General features: G+C 43.1%; 1 protein-coding gene across 2 annotated transcripts; it reads left to right on the plus strand.

The window, feature by feature from the left end:
- Positions 1-5,672: 5,672 nt before the first annotated feature.
- Positions 5,673-20,012, plus strand: LOC114052564 (zinc finger protein 883-like). Of its 2 annotated transcripts, XM_027875228.1 has the most exons (6): positions 5,673-5,733; positions 8,535-8,769; positions 9,420-9,505; positions 12,476-12,602; positions 14,990-15,091; positions 18,081-20,012. In XM_027875228.1, the coding sequence occupies exons 2-6, from the start codon at positions 8,736-8,738 to the stop codon at positions 19,829-19,831; spliced, it is 2,100 nt and encodes a 699-aa protein (XP_027731029.1). In that variant the 5' UTR covers positions 5,673-5,733; positions 8,535-8,735; the 3' UTR covers positions 19,832-20,012. The 2 variants fall into 2 exon arrangements, with proteins under 2 accessions (XP_027731029.1, XP_027731030.1); XM_027875229.1 differs by lacking the exon at positions 14,990-15,091.
- The last annotated feature ends 1,793 nt before the right edge of the window (positions 20,013-21,805 follow it).

Consider the following 21,805-nt stretch of genomic DNA (forward strand, 5'->3'; position numbering starts at 1 on the left):
TCCGGGGAAGGTAAAAGACGGAGGAAGACAGAACATTTCAAGAACTGGAGACAGCCTTAGGCAAGAGCAGAGATGGATTGTTGTGTGCTATAAACAGCACATAGGCCAAAGTACCTTGCCATCAAGTGTTTGGGAAGAAAGAAAGGATGAAAAGAAACCTAAGAAGGCAGGAAGGGGTCAAGGTGTAAAGAGTTTTAAATGTCAAACCAAGGATTTTGTTTTTAATCTTGGAGGTAATAGGGAACTTCTGGATTTTATTGAGTGGAGGGGAAGTGACATCACCAGACCTAACATTTAGGAAAATCACCTTGACAGCTAAGTGAAGGTTGGATGGAAACAGGGATAGACCTGAAACAGGGAGACCAATCAGAAGGCTATTTCATTTGTCCAGACAAGGAATGATTGGGTAGTGATGGGTTTTTGTTGTTTGTTTTGTTTCTGAAAGTGCTGTCAATAAAACACTTAAAAAAGAAAACAATGTTCTGTCTTTGGGAACAACTGAGTTTGAAAACTAATCAACAATTAGTGGCCATTCTGTTTTACATTAAAAGTTATCTTAAAACATTCACACTATAGTTTTCTTAGTAGAGTAAATGTAGTAGAGTGACAAGGAGTTAATCAACAAACATTTATTATTACATTATGGGAGGGGGGAGGGGGAAGAGGGGAAGAGAGACAGACTGACAGAGAGGCTATTCAGGGGAAAGGCAGTAGTAACTATTGGGAGTGATCAGGAAAGGCCTTGTGGAGAAGGTGGATGGCACTTAAGCTGAGGGATTCTGAGAGATGGAGGTGAGGAGGGAGTCCGTACAGAGGCACGGATGTGGGAATGGAGTATCAAATGTGAGAATGCTAAGAAGGCTAGTTTGGGTGGATCATAATTTCAAATGGAGGTGAATAATAAGTAAAGAGGCTGGAAAAGCATTTTGGATATAGATTGTAAAGGGCTTTAAATACCAAAAAGAAATTTTATTCTGGAGCTAATAGGGAACATAATTTTTTGAATAGGGGAGTGGGACAGGTTTATACTTAAGGACAATCACTTTGGCAGCTAAGTGAAGGATGAGTTGGAGAGGGGAGATACTTGAGGCAGGAACACCAATTAGGAAATTATTGCAATAGTCAAGTTAGAGGTGACGAGGGCCTGAACTAGGGTGTAATCTGGGAGCGAAGAGAACAGGGTGTATGCAAGACATGTGGAGACAGAAATGACAAGTGTCTGGTTTGTGGCACCAGGTTTTAAGGACATTGTTAAGCTGGAGAATGACTGACCAGGGTGGTGAAGGACCTTAAGTTCATTTCATATAAAGATTAATGGATGAAATAGGATGCTTAGCTCGAGAAGAGGAACCACTGGGCAAAATGAGCACTTTCTTCAAGAATTGGAAGGGCTTTCAAGTGGAAGAGAGATTTGGTTGGGCCCAGGAGGCAAAACTGGGTGAGATGGCTAGAAGTTGCATGGAGATAAATTTCAGCTCACTGGAAGAAGAGACAGCCTGTCCAGGAGGTGAATGGGCTGCCTCAGGATATAGCAGGTTCCCCGACTGGAACACATTAAATGAAACTTTTAAGTAATTCAGCAGACATTTCTTAAGCACATGCTGTATGCAACGGATTGTGCCAGGTGTTGGAGAGGAACAGGGAAAAGTCTCTTCCTTCCACAAGCTTTCATTCTATTAGGAATAAGCAGTATGTATATTGGAGTGGTGGCAGGAAAGGGGCATCATAGGTGATGAGTTAATTCACAGGCAGTTGTCACTTTGAAAGAAGAATGGTAGTATGGTAGTGTTGATCTGATTACTGAGGAAAGATGAAGAGGCAGAAAGAAAGATTGTGGATGCCTAGATGAGATGTGAAGAACCGTTTGGTTTGGTGGTCTGGGTCTCACACACGGTCTATAGTGTGCTAGCTGAATTTGCAGCTCATTTGCTTGCCAGTCACCAGGGTGGAAGTTTGGAACTTGGTGTATTAACTCCTTAAGGGAATGGAAATTTCTTCTGGCTGTCCAGTATGGAGGTGCTGTTCCAATTGGGGAGAGGCTATCAGCAGCAGGGCAAATGGCAAGATATCTGGGGTAGATGGCTGGAAAGGATGTAAATGGCTGGTCTGGGTCTGCTAGATGGAGAAGGTTGGTTGGATTTCCAGCTCATTTCCTCATGTGGTAAAAGCAGCACCTATTTCACATAGATTAGGCTAATTTTGCATAATCTACTAAGGTTTCTGCCATGAAAGCTAGGCTGCTATTCCCCTAAAAGTTAAACAGTCGAGATTTACTTAATCCAGGGGACTAAACTGGTACAGTTGACTTAACTTCCTGATCTCCTAAATATAAAATCTAGTCATTGAACAGTCAAGGCTTTTAGTCATGAAGGATCCATTGTTTCTTGGGAGTCAACATACTCTTTGAGGGGCACTTCTATTTATTAATACCAAAGGAACTATATCCATCTGAACCAATACTTTGTCAAAGTATCTTTTCTGTGCTTTTGTCTCTCATTTTGCTTCATTCTAGGGCCTGAACCATAGGACTGGCCTGTGTCAGGTCAGAGGCATAACAAGTTTTAAGAAGGGAAAGCCATTTGCACTGAGTTACCCATCATTCCAGAATCACAGAATTGGAAGGTCCTCACCACTGACACTAACCTATAACCGGCAGAGAATTCCTTCTATAGCATCCCTTTTTTTTTTATCCCCTTTGCTTGACTATGATCTGAGATTTAGAGCTGGAAGGTCTAGTCAACTTGTTCACTTTACAGAAGAGAAAAATATATAGATATTAAGTGACTTATCTAGGGTCGCACAGTAATTCTGAGGCAGGATTCAAACCCAGTCTTCCTGGCTCCAAGTCCAGTGCTCTGTGTACTTGACATATGATATGCTGATAGTTTAAAAAAAAATAGATTTAAGCTGGAGAGGAGTAAGCCTAGTACAAGGTCAAGAGGTCAGAGATCATATCGATATGGGCATTCCTTCCCCTGGAACACATCACAATCAATCCATGGCTGTGCCTATGCCACGTAGAAATGTGTCTTTCTAGGTTTCTCCTAACATCTTGAGGTTCTCATTTTGTGTAAGTGGGCTTATAAATTAAATAAAGCACTGTATTATCTCATAAATGTGTCAGTTGTTTTAAGTACAGCCCAGGGGAAGAGTGTTTTTCTTTATTATTTAGTGGGTTTATACTCAACCTGAACTCTTTGAATACAATCCTTTTTGGCTATGGGGTGTTCTTCATAAGAAAATGAGATCATCTCTTCTGTACCTTTCCCCCCCTTCAAATTAGAAGATGGAGATTGAGAAAAATAAAGGGAAACAATTGAGGACTTGTTTAACTCTGAGGGACAGCCTTGAAAATTAGAAGTTGTCATCACTGCTTGTTAAACAGAATGGAAATTTGTTGTTTAGTCATTTCAGCTGTGTCTGACTCTTCATGACTCCATTTGGGGTTTTCTTAGCAAAGATACTACAGTGGTTTGCCATTTCCTTCTCCAGCTTATTTTATAGATAAGGAACTGAGGCAAACAGAGGTAAGTGATTTGCCCAGGGTCAGACAGCCAATAAGTGTCTGAGGCCAGATTTGAACTCAGGAAGCTGTGTTTATTTTTTTTTTTCCAGGCCCAGCACTCTAGGGTCTCAAAGATTAAAACTTTATTTAAAAAAAAATCATTTTTAAAAGTCTTGATATAGCATGGAAAAGGCCAGCATTGAATTTTCATGAAGTTATACATTCTGTGGGGTGTTAAAATACAAATGTTGGGAAACAGCTAGACAGATAGTGATTTTGTGGAAGAACTTCGAATTCTAACAATCACTCACCAGAGAACCAAAGATTAAATGTAAAAGTTGCACCTTAGTCTATAAAAGATTTAGAAAACCTTAAAGACGTTGTGCTGTTTTACTTAAATCTGGCCTTTTATTTTCCATGAATTTTAACTTTATAAAATAACAAGTTAGCAAACATGTGAATTACTTCAGCAAACTGTCATAAAACCCATTAAGTAAAAGTAAAAATGGGCAGCTAGGTGGCACAGTGGATACAGTGCCAGCCCTGGAGTCAGGAAGACTTGAGTTCAAATTCAGCCTCAGATACTTAGTAGCTATATGACCCTGGGCAAGTCACTTTTTGCCTCAGTTTCCTCATCTGTACAATGAACTGGAGAAGGAAATAGCAAATCACTCTAGTTATTTTGCCCACAAAACCCCAAAAAGGGTCATGGACGCCTGAAAAGAAAAAATACTGATGAATCATCATTCATTAATTTGTTTGGGACTGTTCCTTCTTTTGCCATTTTCTTCTAGAGAAGTTTCTTGTGCTGTTTGATGCATTTTTTCTCATTTTTCAAGAGTCTTGCGGTGGCCACCTCTTCCACAGACAACTGCCCTTTTTTGGAAAGACTTTTTGGGACATTTGACTTTACGTCTGCCCTTTCTGAATTGTTGTCTGTGACACTTTGTTTCCTTTGGGTGATGAACTTGCCCCCCTGCGAGTCCTCTGGGAGGCAGTGGATGCAGACAGCCCCCTCCCCAACCTACTGCACTAGCACCAACGCTAAGGTCACTGTAGATGCAGCTGTGGTCTCCGTGACTGATGATGACTTGAGTCAATTCCTGTCACGGGGGCTTGAACTTGGACACACTGTTTCAACAGCGCTGAGGACCGAAGTTGCATAGTCGCCTCTTTTCTCACCTCCTTTCTCCTGTGACCATTGACAGAAGCTGCCAAGATGGTGCCCTGGGAGCAGGATGGCAGCTGGTGCTCATGGAGATCGACAGGACGTGCCGGCTCGTTCTGGAGCCAGGATGGGGGCGGATCTCTCCTTTCCACCATGTCACACTCCGGTCTAAGGCCCCCTCCCTCCACCCGGCCGCCCCCACCCCTCCAGCTGCCACGCCAGGCCCTCCTGTGCGGGGGCATCCTAGCTGGCCCCAGCCTGGCCTCCCCCGGCTCTACAAATCTAGCCCTACGGCTGCTCGTTCCTCCCGTGGGACCTCGGCCCGGGGCTGCAGGGGGCGCGTCAGGCCGGGGGTCACTCCTGCCCAGGCCTCTGCCCACCCTGCGCTGGTGCTTCCAGCCCGGGCCTCGCTGGGACGTCGGTGGCTCTGCTGCGGGCGAAGCTGCCCCGGCCCTCGGACGAAGTTCAAGAAGCGCCTCCAGGAGCCAGGATCAACGTGAAGGGATAGGGGCCCACGGGCAGAAAGGAAAAAGCCCTGCCCCCCCTCCACTAACGGGAGCTTGCATTCCCCACGGGGGACAGTGGGTATAGGGCCACGCACCAAAGGCCTCCGTGAGCGTCCCTGCAGCTCTGCCAGAAGGGCCTGAAGGGCTGGGGGCAATCCGCCCTCTGCCTTGTGCGCAGGCGCACAAGTCTCGCTCCGGCAAGGAAAGGGGACCGTAGAGCAGTCTGGTAGATGTAGTTCTGGACAGAGCCTGAGCAGCGCGGCCGAGGCGGGCTCTGACGGCACCTGGACTCCATTTCCCAGAATGCTTCGGGAGGCTCCTGCGGGTCTGGGGCGCTTCGCGCCTGAGCCATTCAAAGAGGACAGGCGCATCGCGCTGTGCGTTGGGAGTTATCTCGTGAGGCCCGTCATCCGACATTCGCGCCTGCCCGGTGCGTGTCTTCGGCTTGGAGCCCACAGCGTTGAGTGGGAGCGTTTGCAGACATCCACGAGCCCAGTTCCTCGCTCCCCTACCCCTCCTGGCGGGGTGCGTCTCCACGCCCCTGAGCCCTCAGGGTGAGTGAGTGCGCAAGCGCGTTGTTTGGGACGGGCCACCCACCCCCGCCCTCTTACTCAACAATATTCAGGAGAGGGAGTGCGCAGGCGCGGTCAGGGAAGGGCGGGTGCTTGGGGCGTGTCAGTAACTGATACGAGGTGGGGTGGGGAGGTGGAGTCCAGCATCCGTGTCTGAATGGGGGAAAAGCCGTAAGTTTGTCCCTAGCCTTTATTAGGTGCGTACAGTGCACCTGGCGCTGGGCTAAATTCGGCTTGGGGGGAGGGGGTGTATCAAGAAAGGCAAAAGGCAGTCCCTGCCTTCAGGGAACTTCCAGTCTAATGGAAGAAACCACCTGCGAATCTCCATTACAGATTTTGTGTAGGAGCAATCAGGAAGGGCTTCCTGTAGGAGACGGATTTGACCTTTCTTGGCATGGAGCACAGCCCGCCAGGGTCAGGGGCCAGTGGCTGGCATCCCTGGCTTGCAAGAATATGGGGTGCAGAGCAAGAAGACTGGAAAAGGAGTGGGGCTTGGAATGCCAAATAGATTTTATATTTGATCTTGGAGGCAATAGGGAGCCAATGGAGGTTATTGAGTGTGGGAGTGACCTAGTCAGACCTGCGATTTAGGAAGACCACTTTGGTGGCTGAATGGAAGATGAGCTGGATAAAGGAGAGCTTTGAGCCAGGCAGACTCCTCAGCTGCTATTGCAGTAATCCAGGCGTGAGGTAATGAGGGTCTGTATTCAGGCTGCCTAATGGCCAGGGGTGTGCTGGCAGGTTTTTTTTTTTTTCCAGTTGCCGATTCTTTCCCTTACTCCACCCATTGAGGTTCTAAGAAATATGATGTCCATCATACATATGAAATCATGCAAAACTTATTTCCTCTTTAGCCGTGTTTAGAAAGGGAAAAAACGATAAAAATATACTTAAATCAGCATTCGGAGTCCATGAGCTTTCTGGAGTGGGATAGCATTTTTCATCCTTTGGAATTCAAGTCCTTTGGAATTGTCTGGGATCGTTGTACGGATCACAGGAGCTAAGTCTTTCACAATTGTTTATCTTTGCAGTATTGTTACTTTGTAACGTGGTGACTACATCAGTTCATATGAGTCTTCCCAAGTTTTTCCGAAACTATCCCTTTCATCATTTCTTACAGCACAGTAGTTTTCCATCACGTTCATATTTGCTGGTAGATGTTTAACAACTGGCTGTAGGACATGCTGTTGAGTTGAATCTGTGTTATTAACATTTTCTTTATCACTTCCTTAAATCTAGGTGTAGACAGTCAATAAAACCCTAAGTCAAGCCCTGATTTGTAGCCTTTGCTGATTTCTGAGGTGAAATATAGCAATGGGACTTCATATCTGGCTCTAGCAACCCCCTGCGATGGTCAGTGTCAGAGAAGGAAGGGGCAAGGTTTTTGACAGGCCTAGAATATGTCTTGGGAAAGGAATGATGAGTCCAGGATGATACCTAGGTGTTGAGCCTGAGTGACTGGGAGGATGGTGTTGCCCTCTACAGTAATAGGGAAGAAGGGAGAGTTTGGAGGGAAAGAGAATGAGTTCAGGTTTGTACGTGTTGAGGTTTGGATGTCTGCTGGACATACAAGTCAGATGTCCAGCAGGCTCTTGGAGATGTGTGACTGGAGGTCTGGAGAGAGGTTGAGCCTATCGAAGCAAATCTGAACTGCATAGAGATGATTCTTGAATTCATGTGGAAATGGGGGGTGGGGAATGAGAGGCCCCAGGACAGAGCCTCACGGGATATCTGGGATCAGTAGGTGAAAGCTGAGTGAAGATCCGGTAAAGGAGACAGAGGAGGAGTGGTCAGAGAGGTAGAGACAGAACGAGGAGAGAGGATTGAGAAGAGATGGACAGTGTCAGAGGCTGCAGAGAGGTCAAGAAGGAAGAGGACCTTGCCATTAAGAGATCATAGTAACTCAGAGAGAGAAGTTTCTGTGGAATGATGAGGTCGGAGAGTTGAGGGGAAAAAGATGGAGGTACCTATTGTAGGTGGCATTCTCAGAGTTTAGCCACGAAAGGGAGGAGAGATAGGGATGACAGCAGCGATTGATGGATCAAGTAAGGGTCTTTTGAAGATGGGGGAGACAAGAGCATGTTTGTAGGCAGCAGGGACGCAGCCAGCAGATGGGGAAGGGTTGAAGACAAGTGAGAGTGGGCAATCTGCTGGAAAAGAAGGGATGGAAAGCAATCTGGAGTTGCTTGGGCATGTAGAGGGGTTGGCCTTGACAAGGAGAAAGGGGTAAGACAGGGCTGAAGGAGCAGATGGTGTTAGGAGGCATCTGGGTGATGTGAGGTAGGAAGGAGAGGAGAGCAGGGAGTTACAGCAAAGGGCCTCGGTTTTGTTAGTAAAATACAAATCAAGGTTCTCAGATGAGAGGGTTGGAGGAGGGGAGGCCATGGGAGGGCTGAGGAGGGATGAGAAGGTTTGGAAGATCTTGTGGAGTTGGGATAATGATGAGTCAATTAGGGCAGTGTAAAGGGTTGCTTAGCAGCCAGGAGGGCGTGTTGATGTGTGAAATCCTAACACTTGGGAGATGTTCTTCCTACCTTGCTGGTAGCCCCCAAATGCTCTGTCTTCTTGGTATTTGCTTTCTTGCAAAGTTCGTGAAGGTCATGTCCAGGATGAGTCCTGAGTTACCCTTACTTCTTGAGATTGGTTTCCCAGCTCCTTCGGCCTCCATCATTTCTCTAGCATTAGTACCTCCTGATGGTCCTCAAGGGGCTAGCCCCAGACGTACAGTGTTCAGCTGGGGGTGGGGATCTGAACCCCAGAGTGAAGGTTCCAATTAAATTTAGGCCCCCAGGCTCCAGCTTTACTGGGAGGTGGTAGAGGGATATCCCAAGAAAAAGACCACGACCCAGGAGAAGACACCTGCCCTGAGACCTTCCCCCAAAGCTTGAGGGCAGCCCCAGCACCTGGCATTGCTGGTGCGGCGATTCCAGCCTGGCTGGGCAGAGACTACTGCAGTGGAGGAAACAGCGAGGAAGGAGTTGTCCATGGAGGACTCGTCTCTTATGCTTGAGGACAGAGGTGAGGACGATGGTGGTGTTGGGGGGAGGCCGGAATCCTGCCCAGTACGGGAGACAGAGACAAATCCCTCAGAGTGATTTCTGAGCAATTGTTCTAGGAGGGAAGGAATGAATACAGTACCTAACCCCAGCCTCTATGTCTCTAGCTCTCCTCTGAACCACCCAGTAGATACCATTAGGTGGCTCAGTCACCAGAACTTCTGGCCCATTGAATTGGTTCCATTCTATCAATCATTAAGCTTGCCAGTGTGGAGTGAAAGGATGGGAAGGGGGACAGCGAGGTGGCACAGTGCATAGAGCTCCAGCCTTGGAATCAGGAGGACCTGAGTTCAAATGTGGCCTCAGGCACTTGACACTTAACTAGCCGTGTGACCCTAGGCAAGTCACTCAACCCCGATTGCCTCACCAAAAAGCAAAAACAAAAAAGGATGGGAAGGAGGATCAAGGTCACAGAGGAGGGTAGAATGAACTTTCAGTGGTGTTGTTGGCAGCTTGGGCCAAAGGACTAGGAAAGCTGTGGGAGGTGGGTTCACATTGAATGTGGGGCTTGAGAGTGAGGTGGGGCTTGGGGGGGAGGCCCTCTAGAGTGATCCTGAGCAGCCGCAGGCAGGGTTGATCTCCCTCCCCCAGGACTGCTTTCTCCTCCTGCAGCTGGTCTTCCTCAAGACAACAGTATAGAGGAGGAGGAGGAGGAGGACGAAGGAACGACTTCTGGATTCTGCTCTGCCCGGGTTCAGGTGAGTTCATGTTTACTCTCTCCCGTCATTTCATACCATAGCATTCCTTAGTGTTTAGATAGGTTCCTTCCCTTCTTTTCATTAGTTTAAGTTGATCCCCTTCCTGTCTATATCCTACCATTCTCCAGGGGAGGCTCTGGCTGTTGTCAGTGATGGGTATAAAGTTTATGGATGATTAGAGTTGGAATGTCTTCATAATATCAATAGGCAGATTTTAGGGTGAATGCAGCGTTGGATAAGGAGTTTTTTTGTGGTTGTTATAACAAGTTAATTAATGGTGCAAGTTCAGCATGTGACTATGGCTTGAGAAGTTGGACTTGATGATCTCAAATTTCCCTTCCAACTGGTTTTTAAAAGATTTTTATCTGCATTTTTTGTTTTTGCATAGTTTAGATTTCCCCTGTATCCCTTCCTTCTGCCCACCTCCACAGAGCCATGTTGTATAACAGAATTTTTTTAAAAGAATAAACAAAGATAAAGAGGAGAAAAAAATTAGCAAAGATGAATACTTTGAAAAATTCTGACATTCTTTCCAACATTCCACATTCCTTTTAAGTTTGCCACCTTTGTTTTCTACAGTTGTTTTGTGGTTTTCATTCTTTCCATCTCCATAGTTGTAGTCATTTCCTGGCTCTCCTTACCTCACTGCATCAGTTCACGGAAGTCTTTCTGTGCTTCTTTGGACTCCTGGTTGTCTTTTCTTATAGTACTGTGATGTTTCATTATATTCAAGTATTTCAGGTTGTCCTGTCTTTCCCCAATTGATGGGCATCTGCTTCATTTCCAGTCCTTTGCTAAAACAAAAAGTGCTCCTAGGAATATTTTGGTGTCTCTGCAGCCTTTCTTTTTGTCACTGATCTCCTTGGGGACTGTCCCTAGCAATAGAATCTTTGGAACAAAGAATATGGACATTTTAACCACTGTACTTGTATAATCTCAAATTACTTTCCAGAATGGTTGTGGCTCATTCACAGGAACACCGAGAATGCATTCTCCAGACTGAATTTCCAGTCACCTCCAACAGTGATCATTCATTCCTGTCTTTTGTCATCTTTGCTAGTTTGCTGGATATGATGCCTCAGTTGTTTTGATTTGCATTTTTCTTATTATTAGTCATTTGGAGCATTCTTTTATATGGTTGTTAATTATATTAAAATTTTATCTTGTTCTGGTTCCCTTTTCCATCTCCCTGTTTCTGCTAGTTGTCTGCATATCTTGGACACCAAACTTTTATCTGAGAAGTTTATTATCCTGGATACATTAATTTTTTGGTGCAAAAGCTTTTCAACCTCATATCACTTTTATCTTTTTGAATTGCTTCTGTCCTTTATCTGGTTAAGAATTCACATCCTGCCCATAGCTGTAGGAAGTATATGGTCTGCTTCCCTTTTTTTTAGTAAATGAATATCTTCAGTATTTGGGTTGCATATCCATTTTGATTTTATTGTCCAATATTTTTAAGATGGTGGTCTAAGCCTCATTTCTCCCAGACTGCTTTCCAGTTTTCCCAAATAGAGAATTCTGTCCTAGTTTTCTGTTTGTCATACATACACTAGGTTATTGAGTTCCATTAATTCTCCATTTTTAAAAATCAGCACAATGCTCTTGCTGGTTGCTGCTGTAGAATACAGTTGCAGTTCTAGGAATGTTGTTCTTCTTAATTCCTATCTTATTTCTCCATTATTTCCTTTGAGAGTCCGTACTTTTTTTTAATTTCTCCCAATGAGTTTTTATTATTTTATCAGATTCTATAGAGTATCCATTTGACAGTTTGATTGCTGTGCCAATAAAGTAGAAATTATTTACTTAGGTAGCATTGTCATTTTTATTATGTAGTCACAAGCCAGACATAAACTCTTTTTTTTCTTTTGTAAATGGTATTTTATTTTTTCCAATTATATATAAAGATAGTTTTCAGCATTCATTTTTTGTAAGATTTTGAGTTCCAGGTTTCTTCTTCTTCCGTCCCCAAGACAGCAAGCAGTCTGATATAGATTATACATGTAATGCCGCATATTTCTGCAGCTATTTAAAATGCTTCTTTCCTTCCTGTTTAGGCACTGGGTCTCCCTCTCTCCCCCAGGGCAGGGGCCCTGCTCACACAGGGATTACAGGCTCGCACCACCACGGCCCCCATTCCTTATTTTTAGGGATGCTTTGGCATCGGATCTATGCAAGGGTTCATTGTGTTTTGATAGCTTGATATGCAGATACTTTATGCATTTTGAAGTTATTCTGAGTGGGATTTCCCTTTCTGTTGTCGCTTCACTAGATTTGATGTCATCATGTGGAAAAGCTGTGGGTTTTTATCGGTTAATTTTGTGGCCTGCAGCATTGCTGAAGCTATTAACTGGCTCAGTTAGTTTCTTTGCCGATTCCCTAGGACTTTCTAGGCGAGTCGTCGTGTGGTCAGCATTTGAGGACAGTTTTGTCCCCTCTTTGCCTTAGTACCTTTGATTTCTTTCCCTCGCCTTACTGATGTGCTGGCATTTGTACAACTCAGCTAATAATGGGAAGGGGGAGAATGGACTGAAGGAGCTGGGGATATTGAGGTTAGAGAAGAGAAATTTAAGGAGGAATGAGAACTGTGCTAGAGTCTTTGAAGGCTGTCCTGAGGACAGCGTGGCCCAGAGGGCAGAATTAGGAGCTGTATGTGGAAACCACAGAGAAGCTAGTGTGGAGGAAGTGAGGCAGAAGCTGCCCAGGGTGGTCAGAGGCACCGTCTCGGCAGGGACGATCTGACTTTTCCACAAATGCTCGTTCTCGGCTGTGGTTTGGGGATTCAGGGGCAAAGTGCACGATTGTCTCATGGGTCGTTTATGGAAAGGAAGTTTTCAGGACGAACTTGAGCGATGAAGGGAAACTGCTGGGATCACTGAGTCGGGGACAGAGCGAGGCTGACGGTCACCAGGTCACCAGGAGACATGTGGAGGAGTGGTCCCCGCTTACGCAGGAATGTGTTTGATTTAGGAGTCAGTGACCTTCAGGGACGTGGCCGTGGACTTCACCCAGGAGGAGTGGAGACGTCTGGATCCTGCCCAGAGGGCCCTCTACAGGTTCGTGATGTTGGAGAACTATGAGAACTTCATCTCCCTCGGTAAGCACCCCGTTGGTCCCCTGGGACTCAGGTCGGGCCCCTGGGGAGCCTTTGCAGGCTCCCTTGCTGCAGATACTTAGCTGTGTTTTGGCCTGTTGTGCAAGGATATTCAGCACTATGTATCACGTGAGGAAAGACTCAGACCCTTTATGGCCAAGAGAATTTCTGTTCTTTGTTCCCAAGTGGAAGGTTTTTGCTTTGTACCCATGGAAATGCCACGACTTCCCTGTGCTAGCCCTGAGTCTGCAGCCTCCCTAATCCCTGAACCCTTCAGTCTAAGGTCTTCTTAGCATCCCAGGGGCATTAGGAAACTGCTTCCTCTTCACCCAGAGATCATTGGGGCACCAGGGAGCTCTGTGCTGCATGGATTCTGTTCTTTCTAGACCTGATGCCCCATGAGTCAAGCAGATGTCATGTCTTAGGGTAACTTTGTATCTCCCCACGTCCTCCATACAGTTCTTACTACACAGGAAATACCTAATGCTGGATGAATCCTAAAAATATACATGTACGCTCAGGGAAGACCACAGATTGCAGATCACAGGTGTGAACACACTGTTGCCCTGGCCTGAAAGCGCCTGCTGCTCTGAGGCCCAGCCAGAGTGGCGCACTGCGGTTCTTCTCACAGGATATTAACGCCACCGCCTCCTCTCACTGTGTTACTCAGTCGCTAGTGACGCTTGCCCGGGATCTTCTGGTATTCTCTCTACATTTTATTCCTACTGAGATGTACACGTGCCACATTCCCTTGATCGAATGTGTGCTCCTTGTAGGCAACAGTTATTTCATTTTTGTCTTTTTGTCCCCAATGCCTGGCACTGTTCTTGGCCCATATTAGAAGCTTAAGATATCGTTATCTTGGGGGAAGTCTGTGGAAAGGTCTTAACTTTTCAGAGTGGGTAAAATGAGCTGCTGCTTTCCCAGCCACAGCTCTATCTGTGACCCATGCTCAAATCCTCAAAAGCTCTGTGATCTCTTCAGTTTCAAAGTACCTTCTAATAATGCAGATTAAAATTCATATACTCCTGGGGCAGCTAGGTGGTACAGTGGATGGAGCACCAGCCCTGAAATCAGGAGGACCTGAGTTCAAATGTAGCCTCAGACCAAACACCTGACACTTACTAGCTGTGTGACCTCGGGCAAGTCACTTAACCCCAATTGCCTTAAAAAAAAAATTCACATACTCCTGACTCTCTGCTGTGAGTATCGTCCGTGTCTTCCCATTGGCCAGGCCTGGGGATCCTCTGGCCATGCTGGATGCTTTCATTGCTTTCTCCTTGTATCCTCGGGGAGCGAGGGGAGCCATTCTGTGCACGCCCCCGTGACTCGTCCCTCTTCTCTCCGTGTCATGCTTCCTTGATGAAATGTCTTTTCTGGAGTTCCTCATGTTTAATATGATGCCCCTGTGTGCCCTCACCATTGCCCACAGTGTCATATTCGTGTTTAATTCTCTGGACACTGTTAAATTCCATTCTTTTCAGCACCACAAACAGAGTGTTGGGCCTTTGTTTCCATTGGAAGCCTCTGGTCATTGAAGATTTGTAATTTCTATGTAAGTTCACCAAAGGTGTTCCCCATAGTGGTGGAAGAGGGATTCTCTGTGGACAGTATTTGTTAAGTGCCTGCTATGTGCAAAGTACTGCAGATACAAATACAGGAAAACGAGATGGTCCATGCTCTCAAAGAGCTTCGCATATAAAGGAGAGCTGAAAATCACAGAGTAGAAAGTGGGAAGGAGAGGGAAGGAGAGTAGTGGTTCACAGGGGTAAGGCTTCTGATGAGGAGAGAGCACCATGTGGAAAGAGAATTGAGCGGGGAGAGGTCCTCTAGGCAGAGATGTCAAACACATGGTCTACAACACTGCTAAGGATGGCTCGAACCAGATTTAAATGTAGTTCCTATCTGATTGTTATGTGTCGATATATTAATAAAAAAAGAAAATATAAACGTGTTGTTTTCTAAGTCAGTATGTAATCCTCAGGGACCCTTATATATGCTTTGATGGCCCCTGTTTCTGAGTTTGACACCATTGATCTAGAGTAGTGTTTTTAAATGCGTAAAGTAAAATACTTAGCATTACAAAGGAAACCAATTCTATTGATATGCAATTATCACAATATTAAAAATAACAACAGCAACAACAAAAAACCCAACCAGGTTAATTGATCCCAGGTTAAAAATCCCTGATAAAGAACCTGCCCACTGTTCTGCATATATGGAAGTGACGGAACAAACAGAGACCTCGGGCCAGGAATAGTGACCTGGACCCTCTGGAATACAATATAGAACATACTCCAAAGGTTGTTTCTTGCTTTACCATAAAGAGAACTTCATTCTTTGCATGTTTTCTGTTCCTAGCACTTTATCATTTCTGTGCCTATGTGTAGGGCTTCCTGTTTCTAAAGTGGATGTGATCTCCCTGTTGGAGAGAGGGGAAGCCCCACGGCGGCCCGAGGGAGGAGGGCGAGGGCCCCCTGGCCTTTGTCATGGTGAGTGAGTGAAACCTTTTCAGTCTTCAGAGTCAAGATTGCCAGTTTTGTCTCCTGTGATCTTCTCTAGCTATCCCTGGTTTGGTCCGGACCTCTTTCCCTGTCCGTGTTGTGTATCTTGTCCCCAGTTATCTCATGTGTTCATTTCATGGCCTTTTTTAATCTATATCATGTATCTCTCAGGAATGTGTTGTGGCTCATGGTGTGAGATGTTGGTCTAAACCTGATTTCTCCCTGACTGCTTTCTAATTTTCCAGCAGTTCCTTGAATAGTCTTAGGTACCACCTGAAGTTGTTACTTTTGCATCTTCTGTTCCATTGATGAACTTTTCTGTTTGTTTATTTATTTATTTTTACCAGCATCAGACTGTCGATGGGTACAGCTTTGTGTGCAGCTTGAGATCTGGCACTGCCAAACCCCATGCCTTGCTGTGTCTTTTCATTGTTTCTCCTTTGTCTCTTCAGTCTCCCCTTGGCTCCTGCCTTATCTATTCATTCCATTCACACGGCCACCACCCAAGCCTAGACTATTGCAATAGCTTCCTAATTGGTCTCTTGGACTCAAGTGTGCATTTTGTGTGATGTAGAGTACTCAGTTTTACAGGGTAAGTTATTCTTTGTTATAAGTCTTAATCTTTTTGCCTTTTGGAATAGAGTATACCAAGATCTTTTCTCTTTTGCCGTAGTTGTAGCATAGTCTGATGTGATCCGGACTGGGGTTCTTTGGCATTTGAACTCTTTCTGGATGCTTGGGGTTTTTTTGGTTTGTTTTTTGATATGGCTATTACGGATTTTGGCTGACATAACTTTTTTTTTTTTTTAAAGGAATTCTCTGTTGTCCTGATTTGTTTTGTTTTGTTTTTTTCTTCCGGGAGATGACTGGTAGATGCTTTCTATTTAACTTTGTCCACTAGTTCTAATGTATCTGGACAGTTTTCTTTTATGATTCAGTGAAATATGGTGCCAAGGTTTTACGGAATCAAGTCTTAAATTTTCGCCCGTTAATCTGTTTTCTAGGTTCCTTGTGTTTAATAGTAGTTGCCCTACATTTATTTCTGTTTTTTTAGTCTTTTGATTTTGTTCTTACTTTTCATGGTATCTTATAGAGTTACTGAGTTCTTATTGTTCTTTTCCATTCACTAACTGCTCCTTCAGTAGGGTTTTCTACCTCCTAAACATTTTATTCTCTGTCCAATTTTTTTTCTTTCATGTTTTACCTCTTATTTAATTTCTTCTAGTCCTTTTGGCCAGGTCATTCTTTTCTTTAAAGCTGTATTTGAACTTATAGAGTTATTCTCTTCTAGAATTTCAGTGCTTCTTAAACTGTGGGGTTTTAACCCACAGTTTAAGAAACTCCAAAGGGGTCACAAGTAGAAAAAGTTTAAGAAGCCCTGTTTTAGGTAATCCATGGTATTTCTTTATTATGTTAGGTACTGTCTTCTCTTTACTCATACCTCTAGGCTTGGTAACTGGATTGAGAATTTGTGCTTGTACTCCAAGCTGAGTGGCTGAGCTCTGCTTACCCTGTGGCCCTCTGGAACCTGGACACTACTACTGCCTCTGCTCATTTGCTTTGTAGTTCTTTGCTAACATAAAAAAGTACTGTTATTAATATTCTGATGTTTGTGCATCCTTTCCTCCTATCTTTGGCTTTTTTGTAGTATGTGCCTCACAGTAGATTCTGGGTCAAGAGATGTGGATATCTTAATTGCTTTCTGAGCATAATTCCAAATTGTGTTTGGTTCAGTTCCCAGTTCTACCAAGAGTACGCCACTGTCCCTGCATTAATTCAGAAAGAGACTAAAATATTGAGCCAGAAGTCTCGCTGATAGACATACAGTCCAGGGAGGTCAAAGACAGAATGGTTTTATATATATATTCCTATATCTCCACCCTCTCCGCCCATTATTTCCCATGAGAATTTCAATATTTATTTTTCCAAATGAATTCTTACTTTGTCTAGCTTCATAAAGAATGACCTTGGTTTTCTTGGCATAACACTAAATATATAAATTAATATAATTAGTATTGACAGTTTTTATTATTTAGATCCATCTCAACCTTGAACAATGCACATATCTCCAGTATGTAAGTTGTTCTTTATTTCATAATTGTATTTATGCTTTGAGTGTACCTTAGGAGATTGACTACCAAATATTTTATTCCTTTTGTATTTATTTTGATAGGAACTTCCTCTTCTATTTTTTCCTCCTGTATTTTATATTTGATATTGTTGGTTTTGTGGCTTTATTTTATATCCTGTAAATTAAAATTTTTCCAATGGGCTTGATGAGTTTCATTGCTGATTTTCTAGGATTTTTTTTTTAAAGAAACCATCATTTTATCAGTCAGTATTTATAATCTCTTTGTCAGTGTTTATGTTTTTAATTTCTTTATCTTGTCTTAACTGTAGCTTTTGTAGAACTATGCCAAATAACATTGCAGAAAATCATATCCATGCTTTAGTCCTGGTGAATTACTAATGAATATTGATGCAAAATGTTGGAGTAAATCCTAGCAAAAATGCTACAGCAACATAGGCAAAAAATTATTCACTATAACCAAGTTGGATTTATACCAGGAATATAAGAATGGCTCCAAATTAGAAACTTAATGTAATTAATTGTATTAAAAACAACAATGCCTCTAATTCCATGATTATATCAATAAATGCAGAAAAAGTCTGTGACCATATATAGCATTCATTTATGCCAAAATACTCCATAAAGTCTGGGCTTAGATGGTGCATTTTTAATATGAGGGAAATTATATGAATAAAATGAAAAGTTAGCATTTTTTATAATTGTCTTTCACTTCACTTTCCCTTAGATAGTACTTGTTCTACATGGCCCAAATTAACATCTTGCTCTTTGTGTAAGAGACATTAACTAGAAGTTTAAGATATAATGAAGGTTCTTTTCAGTCCAGCCAAAAGTAATGAGTGACCTTTTTTTCTTTTTTTTTTTCTTTTTTTTTTTCATTTCTTTCAGATTCTCATAGTTGGCAGACCATGTTTGAAACCAAGGACTCAAATGTAATTCAGGGCATTTGCATGGGACCATCCGCAAAGAAAAGTCTGCCAAATGACAGTCCCTGGCATCCCAAAATGAGAAAACTTGGGGGATATGACACAGAAAACCAGATGGGCAACCAGAATGGAAATTCCCAACAAGTAATAGTCACTCCCAGAACAACTCCTGTTGGGAGAAGTTTTAGTCTGGAGTCGCTCTTTCTCGCACTATGGAGAGGCAGTATGGAAGAAAGTCTTTCTAAATATAAGACACTTGGACCGAACTTCAGGGATTTTTCAGACCTAATTACATGTAATACTTTTTCTTTGGGAAAGAATCTTTCTAAGTACAGCACATGCAGGAAGCCCTTTAGTTACCCCTCAGACCTAATCGAATTTCATAGAGAACAAGTTGGAGAAAAGCCACATGCATACAATGAATGTGAGAAAGCTGGTAGCAGAAGGTCAAGTATTAATAAACTTCAGAGAATTTCTATTAGAGAGAAACATTATGGATGTAATCAGTATGGGAAAGCCTTCAACCACAGGGGGAGATTGACCAAATTTAAAAAGATTCATACTAGAGACAAACTCTTTGAATGTAATGAATGTGGAAGAAGCTTCAGCCAAAAGGCATACCTTATTTATCATCAGAAAACTCATACTGGCATGAAACCCTTTGAATGTAATGAATGTTGGAAAACTTTCAATAAGAGGGGGCATCTTATTCGACATCAGAGAACTCATACTGGAGTCAAACCTTTTGAATGTAATGTATGTGGGAAAGGCTTCAGCCAAAGGGGAAACCTTATTAGCCACCAGAGAACTCATACTGGAGAGAAACCCTTTGCCTGCAGTGAATGTGGAAGAGCCTTTAGTCGGAGGACACATCTCATTTATCATCAGAGAAATCACACCGGAGTGAAACCCTTTGAATGTAACGAATGTGGGAAAGCTTTCAGTGAGAAGGGAAGCCTTACTAGACATCAGAGAGCTCATACTGGGGTGAAACCCTTTGAATGTAATGAATGTGGGAAAGCCTTCCGAGAGAAGGGATGCCTTAAGAGACATCAGAGGATTCATAGTGGAGTGAAACCCTTTGAATGTAACGAATGTGGCAAAACCTTCAGTAAACTAGAAACCCTTATTAGCCATCAGAGAACTCATACTGGAGTAAAACCCTTTGAATGTAATGAATGTGGGAAAGCTTTCCAAGAAAGGGGATGCCTTAATAGACATCAGAGAACTCATACTGGAGTGAAACCATTTGAATGTAATGACTGTGGAAAAACCTTTCAGGAGAGAGGATGTCTTAAGAGACATCAAAGAACTCATACTGGACTGAAACCCTTCACATGTGATGAATGTGGAAAAGCTTTCCGAGAGCGGGGATGCCTTAATAGACATCAGAGAACTCATAGTGGAGTGAAATCATTTACATGTAATGAATGTGGGAAAGCATTCAGTGAGAAGGGAAAGCTGATTAGACATCAGAGAACTCACACTGGAGAGAAAACATTTGGATGTAATGAATGTGGGAGAAACTTCAGCCGGAGAGCAAATCTTATTAGACATCAAAGAACTCATACTGGAGAGAAGCCCCTTGCATGCCACGCATATGAAAAAGCCATTAGTGAGAGTACACGCTTCATTTATCATCAAAGAATTCATACTGGAGAGAAATCTGTTGACTGTGATGAATTTGGGAATGTCTTTAGCCAGCATGCATAACTTATCATCCATCAGAAAACTCGGAGGGCTTTAGCAAGAAGGGATACCATATTTAACAACAGAGAATTCATACTGGAATGAACCTTTTTTAACACCTTCATTTAGAACAGTAGGCCAAAGTAAATGCCCATGAAGAGGCAGCTGGTGGCTAAGTGGATAGAGCACTGGACCTGAGTTTAAATCCAGCCTCAGACATTTCCTAACTGTGTGACCCTGGGCAAGTTACTTAACCTGACTGCCTGAAAAAATGGATCCACTGAAGAAGGAAATGACAAACTACTCTGGTATCCTTGCCAAGAAAACCCCAGATGGGGTCATGAAGGGTTGGACATGACTGAAATGACTAAACAATAACAACAAATGCCCATTGATTGGGGAATGGCTAAACGTCGTGTTGCATGAATGCAGTGATATAATACTGCTCCTATAGAAATGAGTATCAATGTGTAACATTGCATTATCTTGAGTAAATTTAATAAAGGTAGACTGAGGGACAGACTAAGCAAGATCAGTTTATTAACGGTAATATGTATAACTGTTAACAAAGCAAGTCACAGTGGCAACCTCAGCAAAGCCAGTGACCCCAGAGAAGGAGGAGACCCTCTTTATTAACATATAACAAAGAAGGGGTCTTGGTAGGCTTGGAGACAAGGTGATAGGTTGTAGGGTCGGGACAAGAACATTATGATTGTTTATACTAAGAAAGATGAGCTGGCATCCAGGTAAGGCTCATCATTTTCCTCTAACATTTAAGGAATATTAATTGTTTATGGAACCCATCTGTATCTTGTAGTCTTTGCTAAGAGATCACAACTAACAGACTTGCTGTCTAATTCCTTCAACTACATAAAAACAGGAAAGGACAGATAACATATCTTTCGGGATGGTAATTTTATGGGGTTAAACCAACATATCCATGAGGTATCCTAGGAGATACCAGCAGGAAAGATATTAATATTTCTTTTAAACTAACTTTAAGCTGGCTTAGCTGGATTCCTAAGCTCAAGTCAAGCCAGGTGGATGCAGACCCAATTATAAAGTTAAATCAGCATAAAATCAGTTACATCGTGGAATCAGTAGAGAAGAAATTAGAAGTAATATTAATTTTTTATATTTTCAGCATATACTATCAGAGTTGTTTGGTGTGTTGATTAATTTTGCTTAACTATTTTCCCCCCTTCATTCTTTGTTAAATTGAATATTTCTCTGGAAAGGTAAGGAAAGAGGAATAGATTCAGAAAAAAAAAGGTGACATAAATGCAATATGTTAATAGTAACCTATACTAATATTATTTGCTTCCCTCCCGTCCCCTCCCCAGGTTACTAAACTGATAGATCAGAGGAGTGCTGTAGATAAGGTTTACTTCAGCTTTAGCAAATCATTTGATCAAGTCAAAAACTATTCTTGTGGGCTAGAAAATAGTAAAATTAGAATGTTCCAAAACACATGGAAATTCAGGTCAGCTCCAAAGAGTGGTCAATGAGTATGTCAAATTAGAAGGCATATATGATGTGCTTCATGAAATTGTGCTTTTACTGATGATGGACACAGACATAGATAGTAAAATTATCAAATTTGCAGATGACAGTTTGAAGGGATAACTAACTTAGTCAGCATCTAGATCCCAGGGTCTCAACTATTGGAATCGGGAAGACCTGAGTTCAAATCATCCTCAGACATTTACTAGCTGTGTGACTCTGGGCAAGTCACTTAACCCTGTTTGCCTCAGTTTCCTCATCTGTAAAATGTTCTGGAGAAGGAAATAGCAAACCACTCCAGTGTCTTTGCCAAGAAAACCACAAATGGGGTCATGGAGAGTCACAACTGAAACAACTGAACAACAAAATGTTAGTTTTTGGAATTTGGGCATAGTCCAACAGTAATTTTTAATATTGAAATTTCAATCTGAGTTGTTTGTGTGATATGACAACCAAGAAATACAGTGCCATCTTTGGCTACATAAAGGGACGCAT

Source organism: Vombatus ursinus, unplaced genomic scaffold (genome assembly GCF_900497805.2).
Source record: "Vombatus ursinus unplaced genomic scaffold, bare-nosed wombat genome assembly UNPS02014808.1, whole genome shotgun sequence".
Classification (NCBI taxonomy): domain Eukaryota; kingdom Metazoa; phylum Chordata; class Mammalia; order Diprotodontia; family Vombatidae; genus Vombatus; species Vombatus ursinus.

Coding starts and splice junctions, on each gene's coding strand:
- LOC114052564 (XM_027875228.1), top strand. CDS start 8,736: ATGGAGGACTCGTCTCTTATGCTTGAGGACAGAG. Junction 12,603..14,989: donor TGAGAACTTCATCTCCCTCG/GTAAGCACCCCG, acceptor GCCTATGTGTAG/GGCTTCCTGTTTCTAAAGTG. Junction 15,092..18,080: donor GCCCCCTGGCCTTTGTCATG/GTGAGTGAGTGA, acceptor CATTTCTTTCAG/ATTCTCATAGTTGGCAGACC.